At 42.8% G+C, this 11,762-nt stretch overlaps 1 protein-coding gene across 2 annotated transcripts in view; it reads right to left on the reverse strand.

The window, feature by feature from the left end:
* Smap1 (small ArfGAP 1) overlaps positions 1-5,865 on the reverse strand; it is a 75,800-nt gene extending 69,935 nt beyond the window's left edge. For both annotated transcript variants that reach the window (XM_029475150.1, XM_021163031.2), the window contains exon 1: positions 5,517-5,865. In XM_029475150.1, coding sequence (XP_029331010.1) covers positions 5,517-5,634 — 118 coding nt within the window. In that variant the 5' untranslated portion in view covers positions 5,635-5,865. The remainder of the gene's footprint in view (positions 1-5,516) is intronic.
* Positions 5,866-11,762: the final 5,897 nt, after the last annotated feature.

Consider the following 11,762-nt stretch of genomic DNA (forward strand, 5'->3'; position numbering starts at 1 on the left):
GTGTGAATGAGAAAATGTGTGTGGGTGAGAGTATGTGTACGTGTAACTGAATGTGAGAAAGTATGTGTATCTGTGTGAGAGAGAATGAGGGTATGTGTGTAAAAGCATGCATGCACATTTTGCAGAGAAACTACCGGCAATTCTCCACTGATGAAGTCAAGTAATAAAAGAATATTGCAAATAATCTTTAAGGACAAAAAGTTCGAAGGAAAAAAATATAGTTCAAGTTTTAGAACAGTATGTCAGAGAGAGGCTAATGATTTCCACTGGTCAGCTTTCCAGCTCCGATACCCAAGATCTAACATGGTTATCAATCAGACAAAGCTGCAAGCCTGAGAATGACAGATCCACAAAGACCAAGGGTCAGTATTTGAGGAAACTTTCAGATTTACAACTTTTTTAAATGAAGTATATATTAAAAAAAAAAAAAACAAAAACCAGAAATAGTATAATAATCTGTTTTTGTTTTAATACCACCTGTGGGGATATGGGGCTGCTTCGGAGCAGCTGACTATGATTTGCCTCATGCTCTAGCAGAGGCATGGTTTGCTGGCTGTAATTCTGGGAACTTCTCAGAGGGTATGTAAAATGCTAGGACCCCAAGCGGCAGAGTTGGTGGTTGGTGATGTGTCGTGGTGTGTTAATAACTGCTCAAAGAAGAAACAAGAAAGAAATTAGATTCAGAGATTTCTTTCTCTCCTATCAAGTGATAGGGGGTGAAGTGGGGAGAGGGTTAACAGTGGGAAAAAGGAAGAACCCACAAAGTAGAAAGGCCAACTACAAGCAAAGAAGAAACAATAAATAAATTAGATTCAGGGATCTTTGTATCCCCTCCCCACCCCCAATCCTTTCTCTCCTATCTAGTGATAGGGATAAACCCAGGAGAGGGAGACAAAGGGTGAGACAAAAGAAAACACCACAAATAAGCCAAGACCAGCTACAGACCTCTGTGCTTATAAATTAATTCTGTAAGCATAAACATCAGCTCCTCAGGGTAAACGTTACTTTTCAGTAAAAGTTCTTTTACAAGTTTTCTCTAACCCCTTCCTTGGCTAGCTCTTGGAGCTGGCTCTTACAACCAAATATGCTCAGCTCTTTCTACTCTCTGGCCCAAAAGGCAAGGTGTCTTTACATATTAGAGTCAGCCCACTGTAAGCACGTGGAAAGCACAAGTGCAGCATGAGCCACCCCACTACAGTAGAAACTACTGACAAAACCATCTAATCGTGTCTCCATCTTCCCACCTAGTCACCAACTGAGGGAGTGAAAGACAACTACGGCAGTCAGGCAATGACAACCCTGGCATGCTGTGGTCAGAGTCCAGAAATGACTCCTGAGTTTTAACTTCCTGCAGGTTTTTCACTGATCCCTTAAACCCCTAACAAAAACTGGACACAGTGGCTCTGTAGCTACACCCTGCTCTACATCCTGATTCCTACACTGGCAGACATTACATGAGGCACAATCCTCTTACCCTTGGACTCTGATTACTAGTAATAATCACCTCACTCAGCGACTCCCATACCATCTCAACCAAATCTGGTCATTTTCAAAGACAGCTCACCAAAATAAAATGCCCATATAGAAAGCACTTCTACCTTCTATATATCACACCCTGGGTGTATACAGCAGTGTAGTCTAATTCTTGCTCTAGTTAGTGAAAGGTCACTGTATCTTCAACTCACAAGTCTCCTGTGATTCACAGGGCTCCCCAAACGCCACTCCCTTTTACGATGTACTTACTCTCATTCACACTCTCGTTCACACTCCCTGCCTCTGACTGTTCATTCTTACCCTCATTCATACAATCAAAAGGTATCTGCTGAGTTCCATTTTCCTACCAAACTCATTCACTGTGCTTTAAGGCTGAGGAAGCTACTCTGAGCAACATAAACAAGACTTCTCCTTCAAAGCTGTAATTCAATAGAAATATGGAGTGCCCAACCATTACTTCAGCAATGTTCTAATTATAAGTGTGGTAAGATTTAAAACAATGTCGCAAGTGTACAAATGAAAGTAAACTTCGTCTGGGAAGATGACGGGAAACTAGAAATGACATTTAAGCAAAATGTAAAGATGAGCAAAAGCTGAAACAACAGAAGCCAGAAGGCTCATACGTAGGACTAGCACAAAGGCTTTGAGAATCATCAGAGCTGGTGAGCAAGGGTCAAGGCCCAGGGAAAGGGCTAGAAAGAGAGAGAAGGTTGTTTCTTATAGCCGCTACTGTTACACTTAGCGTACTGTTTCAGAATCACTCATTCTGAATATTGCCGCGTTCAGTCTCCATTAGACATACTCCTTTCAGTCTTATAAAAGTTTCTCTACCAAAACCTAATCCAGTTCTTAACTGTCCTCAAGACCTGTGGAAAAAAGAAGTGTTTGAATTAAGAAAGCAGCATACCCTTTGAATACTACAAAGTCTGAACAAAATTAACTCCAGGGTTCAAAACCTTGAGTCTCTGACTGCCCTAAAACTTACTGAGCAAGAAAATCATTTCATTCCAATTTTTACATATTTTAAAAAAAATCAAAGCCAGTATTACTTATGAATGAAGCTTTAAATTCTGAAAAGTAAATTTAAGATGGCAAATGTAAAATGACTCCACATCCTCACTACCCATCCTGCCACCAATTAGTAATCATGAGAACTGCTTTCAACTCCTACAGAGTCTCAGTGATAGCCGGAGTCGGGCAGCTCCATCTGGCAGTTCCTGCTCTCCAGTTGTACAATGTATTGAAGAACAGGGTCAAGAGCAGGAGCCAAGACCTGTGCCATCATGTCCTCCTTCCTTGCTAATACTGTCAGTACCAGACATACAAGCTAATGACTAAGAAAATGTCAAAATCCAACTGGCACTCCTCTGCTAACTCTACTCAGGTAACAGATGATAAACTAAGCTTTCTTTTAGGTCCATGTTCTCAAAGAATAATGGGAAACTTTTTTTAAAGTGAGAAAACAGAACTTCACCACTTACATTTATTATGGTTACTGACATATATAACAATAGCTTCAAAGTCATACAAAAAGCCAAGAAGGATTTTACTCTAAGAATATATCAAAATGGGCTCGTCCATACCAAAGCACAAAAACTTTACAAGAAGTGTATAAAGTTATATAGTGTGTAGTATGCATACTCAGGAAGGAAAGATAGGAAAATCACAAGACTGAGGCTAACCAGGATAACAAACCCATCTCAAAAAAGAGGAGGGATGTAACAGTGGAAAAATGCTTGCCTCCTACATAGAAATCAATGGTATTTGATCCCACAGTATACACAAATTCATCTTACACATACATACATACACACACACACACACACACACACACCCCATAAATCATAAGTAAAATGTGAAATGGTCATACCAGTGAATATTTCCTTAAGTATCAAAATAAAACAATAAAATAATTTACAACCATTATTCTAGATTTGGCTGAAACTCATAATCTTTCTAAGTCACTGACAACAGAGCCCATGGCCTTCAAGTGGAGCCCTTGAGCTACTGATACTAGACTATCCCACTTTTCCCACTTCTCAAGAAAAGAGAAAATTCATAATTAAGTGACTAAACAAGAGCAAAATAAAAAGCTATTCATTCCACACACATGGATTGGTTTCAGCGGTTACACAAAAGTGATCAAAACAAATGTTGCCTACTGTTCAGAAGTAAAACTTCTTTACCCAATTAAAGAAGAACGTAATTGCTTTCTTTCCATCTCCCAAAAACAGAAAAGAAAAAAAAAAAAAAAAACCCAAAGGTTAACACATTTAGTGAAAATCTGAAAATCTGATTGCAGTAGCCCTTTGGAGAAAGAAATTTCAATCTTTTGAGTTACTTCTATTCATGAAAGGAAATTATTGGCTTACATAATTCTTTTACAAATGTGTATGAGTCTTCATGTCTCTGTGCCATCTGCATGCCTGGTGGCTACAGGGGCCAGCAGAGGGCATGGGACCTGCTGTTCCTGGAGTTACAGAGTGAGCTGCTATGTGGCACGGGAGCAGTCCGTGTTCTGACCCTAGACCATCTCTGCAGCCCTGGATGCTCTTTAGCCACAGCTTCCCAGACCAGAGTCTTAACTGTGTTAGGACTCAAGGTGATAAAACATAAACTAACTCTGGCCCTTTTTCCTTTCCTTAGCTTCTAAGAACCTATTTTTTTTTTTTTTGAGTGTTTTACAAGTAAAAAGAGAGTGACTGAGCTTCAATATAAAACACTATTTCCTAATAACATGCAGAACCAAGTACCAAGCAAGCAAATAAATATTACTACAAAAATAAGGCATGTCTTTTCTTTTAAATGCCTTGCCTAATGATTACATGGGATAACCTCACAGTCAAGTTACTATAATGCTGTAAAGTGCTTCATAAAAATCCCAATTGAAGTGTGTACATGTGATTTCAGCCAGTAAGGAAGTAGCTGTTATGACAGAGAGATACTGATGTTATGAGACTCAATTTATTCACATACCACCCAGCCTACTGCAATGGATTCTTTTGCTCAGTGTTGAGAAAAAACAGTAAAAACTCTAGAAAAGTACGTTAAATAATGCAGAAATCTTAATCCTCATTCACAATGGCTGTCTCTGCTCCGAGCAACTACCTATTTCCCAGAGAAGAATCAAATGTACATTTTCCTAACTACATAGAAGTAAGATTTTTAAATCTACATTACTCTCCATGATATTACTTACATTAGAAATAAACCACATCTCCAAACAAAAAGTATCAGCTAAAAATAGTTTATCTATTTCAAAGGCTCAAGCAGAAACCTCCACCTGAACTAAAAATAGTGGGGTTTTTTTTCTTCTTCTTCTTCTCTGTACCTTTAAAATGCACCTTCCACATTTATGAAGTGGACAGACCAGAGTCCACAAATTCGCCAATGGGTCGTCTGGGGGAATCTAACGACTAAACTCTTCATGAACATAACACACTTTCCTTAGGACACTATAACATCCAGAATAAGAGAGTGTGTGTGAGTGTGAGTGTGTGTGTGTGTGTGTGTGTGTGTGTGTTATACATAGTATACACAAATAATGAAAACCCTATCTCGATTATGTTATGCAGTGACATCTCAAACCACCCCAAAACACTGTTCTTTTTCAGAAACAGAAGTAAACGCCCTGTGCAAGAGCTGTCAGGTGGGCAGGCAGGTAGGGCTCCATCTGGGACACCGCACCACTGGGGAAAGGGAGGACGACGCGATCTCTTGGGAGGAAGGGAGGGTCGCCAAGAGGACAGGGACCTAAGGCGACTCCACCCACGGAGTCGCTGAGGCTGAGGCAGGAGGGCTCCCACAGCCCTATCAGCACCGCCCAGCCGGCAGCCCGAGGCGGTGGCAGCGTCGCGACGCCGGCTCCGAGCCGGAGGCTGAGGCCGCGACCTCCGTGCGAGCCGAGAGCCAGAGGCCGCCCGCCCTCCCGTGAGAGCCGGCGCGGACGAGACGCCGCGGAGGGTGGGAAGGTCACAGCCGCAGGAGGCCCCGGCCGAGCGGCCACCAAGCCCGCGCGCTACCTTTGGCCTCGCAGTCGGCGCAGTACTTGTTGTCCTCCTCCCTCAGCAGTTTGGACAGGATGAGCTGGTGCTGCTCGTTCAGCTTCTGAGCCTTCTCCCGACAGGAGCGGGTCGCCATGTCGGCGGCGGGGCGGCGGGCCCGGACGCGGGCGAGCGGACGGGCGGACAGGCGGACGGCACTGGCGAGGCCGGGCGGGCGAGGACACCTGGCGCCGCTGGGGCCGCGGACGGACTCGGCCCAGGAAGCGGCGGCGGCGGCGGTGGTGGCGACGGCGGCTGGAACCGGAGGAGGGGCGGCGGCGGCGGAGCCAGCGCCGACGTGTCCCGCCTCCTCGCCGGGCCCGCCGCACGCTCCGCCCGAGCCGGCGAGGGGCGGGGCGGGAAGAGCCGCCGCTTCCGGGAGGACGCAGCGCTGGGCTCTGCGCATGCGCCCAGCTGCCCGCGTGCTGGGAGGCTCCCAAGGTGATTCCAGAGAAGCGTCTGACGCTCCCCGGGGCGAGGTTCCCCACTCTTGACACCTGATCGTCGCTTGAAGCCTCTAGAGACCTGAAAGTGGAAGAATTTCTTTTTTACCGGAAAGCGACTTTCACTTGTTTCCCAGTCTTTGCATTTGTGTGCACAGCACTGGAAATGTCCAAATTATAGTTATAAGGGGTAGATGCATCCCATGCGTGTGCATCGGGAGTTTGGAAACGGTATACTAGAAGCGGCTGGAATGAAATAGGGCTAAAAGTGTCTTACGTTTTAGAGGGAAATAGACATGTTTTGGGGGTTAATGTTTATTGAGTGGCTACTCTGTGTAATAAACCCTACCTCCCTCAAAAATATTGATAATCTCAGATACAGGAAAATGAGGCAAAACAGTCAAGTCACTTGGCCATGCTACAAGTGGAAGAGTTAAAACCAGGCAATATACCCCGCCTAGGAAGAGGGGAAGTGATCAAAAAGTGAATTATTAAAGGGATGTCACTTTAAGAAATTGTGTGCTGCTAGGATCCCTTCCCTGGGAGAAACTTAAGTCTGTTCCTTCTCGTAAGATCCCAAAGACAAACTTAGGTGTAATTCCAACAAAGTTCACCCAGGAGAACCAATGAGCTTATTAAGCTTAAAGAGTAACTGGTAAGGGGTATGGATAGGAGCATAGATGACCTTAAAATAGCCACACTGGAAGGTCTGCACATAGCAGGGTCCTTAGGAACATAACATGGAATTCCCTCCCTCCATCTTCCCCCAGGTATATCCTCTAGGCCCTCCCTCAGACCAGATACAAGCATGGCAGAACCACATACAACAGTGACTGAATAGTGTGGTAGGGGTTCCCTTCCATAAGTCTCCCTATACCCTCCCTATGATGGAACATAGTCAACAGACCCAGCTGTGATGGTCCTTCGCAAGAAGGCCAAGCACAAGGCTCCTGAAAACTGACAGTGTGTTTCAGAAGATGTTCCTACATAACACAATGTAAACAACATTCTTCCCTGCAAGGAAAGACAGTTTTAAAAAGGAAGATGTTCTCAATGATAGCCCATCAGGTTTACTAAGGTTGAACTCAGTGAAACAGTTGGAGTGATTCGGCTTGCTGTGTAGTAAGTATGAGCAGTACTATGTGTGAGCCTTATGTAAGTAGAATAAACATAGCCCTGGCCTGTGGTAGGAGAGATGCTAAGAATGGCAGGAAGCAGGATTCTCTGTGATGCGCTCTACCTATCCCTCTTGGGCTTAAGATTCCAAAGACATAAAAGTGGATCATGGCAGGGAAGCATTGGCAGAGAGCAGAAGACACAGTCACTGGAGCAGAAGCTGGAGGCTATCTTGGAAGCAGAGCATGCTGGGAACACAGAAAGGCTTTACAACTCAAACCTTACACATGTGACATACTGCCTCGGCAAGGCCATGCCTCCTAAACTTACCCAAACAGTGTCACTAACTAGGGACCAATTATGCAAACATCTCAGCCTATGGGAGATATTCTCATCAAACCACCACATTATGACAACAAGATGAGCCAGGAAACACAGGAAATAGATAGATAGATAGATAGATAGATAGATAGATAGATAGATAGGTAGATAGATAGATAGATAGATCTCCCTTTAGAAACAAAAGTTATTAATTCCTTAAGAATTTCATACATACGATGCATTTTTATTGTATCTCCCACCACATACTCCTCCTCTATAACCCTGTCTCAACCTAGTGTCCTCTGATCTGAGGTGTGTGTGTGTGTGTGTGTGTGTGTGTGTGTGTGTGTTGAGGTTTTGAGGTTTGTTTTGAGGTCACTAGATTTTTTTTTTTTTTTTTTTGCACTGCCCACATATTCATGGCTGTGGTGCTCTCCACTAGAACAGTGGTTCTTAACCTTCCTAGTACTGCATGCAACCCTTGAATATATTTCCTCATGTTGTGATGACCCCCCCACGCATAAAATTATTTTTGTTGCTACTTTATAACTATAATTTTGCTACTGTTATGAGTCATAATGTAAATGTGGTGGTTTGAATATGTTTAGCCCAGGGAGGTGTGGCCTTGGTGGAGGAAGTTTGTCACTATTGTAGTAGGCTTTGACCCTTTTCCTAGTTGCCTGGAAGTCAGTCTTCTACTGACTGCTTTTGGATCAAGATGTAGAACTCTTGGCTCCTTCTCCAGCACCATGTCTGCCTGGACACTGCCATGATTCCTGCCATGATGATAATGGACTGACCCTCCAAACCTGAAAGCCAGCCCCAATTAAACGTTGTCCCTTATAAGGTTTCTTTGGTCACAATTTGTGACAGGAATTTTCCTGTCAAATCACACTAACAGGAGTGTGATTCAGAAGGCCTATGATTGTACAGGGGAAAGAGAGGCAGAAAGAAGAGTTGCAGAGACAGAGAGCTTCTTGGGAAAGAAAAAAGGCCAAGATAGAATCAGATAGACAAGAAGAAGAACCTGAACCAGCATGGCTTTAATCAGCCACTGGTAGTTATGATATCATAAAGGATAGAATAGTTGGGATAATTTGTTTAATCTAGGTGGGCAGTTTTTATCATTATCAATTGGTTCTGAAATTACTGTATTGACATCTTATGAGTTGAGAATTTATTGATACATAAATCTGACTTGTTAATTGTAAGCTTCCAGGGTTTTTATTTACTGGGTTACTGAAATGTGGGACCGTCAACTACCGGGGTTTATGGCAGAGAGGGAACTAATGGCTCCAGAGACAAGCAAACCAGAGCTGGGTACACAGTGGTCGATCCCTGCAGGGGCTAGCTAGAAATGGAGCTGGCAGGCAGTAGCAGGGGAACCTTGTGGGTCTTTTATAATATTTCCCGCAACAGGTGGTGAACCAACATGTTGGTTGGTGCCTCTTCTCAGCAATGGAAACCCTACCTAAGACAGTCTGGGTAAGGGCAGGGAACTATCCAGCTTGAACAAGTTTTCGGTACATGTACAATAAGGCAAACCATGACTCTACCTGAACTTTTAGGAAGACTCTCTTATTTAACATCTTAAGCCAATGCATAATTGGGCATGCATATTATCATAATTGGTTGTATTATGGGAAGTGGCATGTGCAGTGAGCAAAAGCCTACATAAACTTTATCCTTAGTAACAAAATCCTCTTCCTCTTGAACCCCATAAAAAAAAAAAAAAAAGTCCAAATACTAACTGGAGCCCTTGAGGCTCCTCCTTCATGTGGCCCACTATTCTCATGCACTGTATCCTAATCGTATTTCTATTGTTTTGCTTTAAGTGTCCTTGCTACTTTTTCAATTTTGTATAGGATTTTATTTCATTCTTGAATACGAGGCCAGGATCCTGGAAAGACCCATCCCAGAGCCTAACAACCTGTCACAGAGATGCTCTGCACATCCAGAAATCAAAGCAGAAGCTGCACAGTTCTGAGAAATAACCAGGAGGACCTGGGAGTTTGTCTCAGTAAACAGAATGAAAACTAACTCAAGTTCCTAAGGAGGGAAATATCGAGGAAGAGATATATACACATGAAAAAAATAAATAAATAAAAACTGTCAGGTAGCTTGGGAAACATAGAGGAGCCACAGGGGTGCCACATAGGGAGGAATGAGAGATAAGGTTGGATAGATCAAGTCTGGTAATATTAGGGACGGCCTAGGAAGCCAGATAAAATAGTCCTATCTCAACACAGTTGGCAGTTGGTTCTTCAGTTTAGATAATAAATAAAAAGGAAAGTTAGTCTAGCACTAACCAGGTACAAAATACTATTTTTAAGGTTTCTCTGCCCTCTAAAAACTCTGCCTAGCACTTTAAGTATTTAGAAGGCAGAAGACCTTCCAAAATTCACCACCAGTGAATAACCCATATGAGCAAGCCAGCTTAGTCAGTCAACAGGTTCTCTAGCACAAGAGTGAGGATAAAAAAGAAAAAAAGACAGACAACACTGTATCATGACCCCAGCCAGTTCTGAGGCAGATTTATTTTTTCCAAAATTGCTTTTATACCATTTTCATTACATGCGAGTAATAAGGTCAGTTCTAGGTTAAGAAACAAGCAAGACAATAAACTCATATAGGTAAGGAACAAGCAAGGCAATAAACAAAGTCCCAAGAATACTGTTTCTAAGGGCTAATCAGGATTACCTGAGCCCACTTCCCTGTCCTAGCCCAAAGTAATATTCTTACCTGAAGCCTACTTCTTTGTTCTACCCTAAAATTAGATTCCTGCCTGAGCTTACTTCCTTGTCCTGTCCCAATGTCAGATTCCTGCCAAGCGGGCCCCAAAAGCTCTCCACACCCATAGGATAGACTGAAGGGGCCAATGATATAAAATCCATAGTGTGTACACAATGCTAAATGTTCTTGTAGCTACATATAAAAGTGGGAAAAAGAAACATGATATTCAGGTTTTCATTTTAACAGCACATCCTAACATCAATGTGTCCATTTCAGCATGTGGAAACTATAAAAATAATTATAGGGATGTTTTAATTCTGGTTTTCACATTGTCATCAAGGTACAGTGTATACTGTGTGTTTTTTACACTGACAGTTTATTCTTATGTGATATGAGCAAACTTCAAATACTCAAGTGAAATAATGGGGACCTTATTGAAAAATGTTTCTCTGGGTTGTCAATCTAGAAGCCACTGAATTCAAGTTGATTGTATTAAGGTTGGAGTAGGAAGAAAGGAAGACAATGATACAAAGCATTGGGGATGAGGGGGCGGTGACAACATTGCTCTCATATACCAATATTTGTTGGTTTCTACCCCAATGATAACCAAAAGCTTACTATCTATAGTCGGTTGATTGTGAGGGTTTTGTTTGCCTGTTTTTGTTTGGGGGTTGTCTTGTTTGTTTTTTATTTGTTCATTTGTTGTTGTTGTTATGGGTGGGTGGGTAGGTGGGTGGGTAGGTGTTTTTTTGGATTTTCAAAACAGGGACGCTCTGTGTAGCTCTGGCTATCCTAGAACTCTGCTTTGTAGACTATGCTGGCTTCAAATTCACAGAGACCCACCTGCTTCTGCTTCCTGACTGCCAGGATTAAAAGCATGTATCCACCACACATAGCTGCTTACTATCTACTTGAATAAAAACATATGAATACAAAAAGTTTTATGTTTATATCTGCAGCAACTATAAGATATAGAGCAAAAGGACCTCAATGTTTGTGATGGTTTGTATATGCTTGGCACAAGGAGTGACACTATTTGGAGGTGTGGCCTTGTTGGAGTAAGTATGGCCTTTGTAGAGTAGGTGTGTCACTGTGGGTATGGGCTTTAAGACCCTCATCCTAGCTGCCTGGAAGCTAGTATTCTGCTAGCAGTCTTCAGATGAAGATGTAGAACTCTCAGTTCCTCCTGCACCATACCTGCCTGGATGCTGCCATGCTCCCACCTTGATGATAATGGACTGAACCTCTGAACCTCTAAGCCAGCCCCAGTTAAATGTTGTCCTTATGAGAGTTGCCTTGGTTATTGTATCTGTGTGCAGCAGTAAAACCCTAACTGAGACAATGTTATATGATGAAAATTCAGCAAGGCTTCACAGAGGAGATGGTGCTTAAACTTGATTTGAGCCGGTGTAGAAATGCAAGTGATTGAAGATGGAAAAGAAAAAATGTGATGACTGTTTTAACAACGTACACAGAATTATTAAAGCAGAAGATTATATGAAAGGCACGACCATAGGAGGCTACAGGGATCTGGAATGTATTCAGTGAAGGAAACAGGAGTCATGGCACAAAAAGTAGATTCAAAGCAAGGCATTGAGACGTTGAGATAAGC

The sequence above is a fragment of the Mus caroli genome, chromosome 1 (genome assembly GCF_900094665.2).
Source record: "Mus caroli chromosome 1, CAROLI_EIJ_v1.1, whole genome shotgun sequence".
Taxonomy (NCBI): domain Eukaryota; kingdom Metazoa; phylum Chordata; class Mammalia; order Rodentia; family Muridae; genus Mus; species Mus caroli.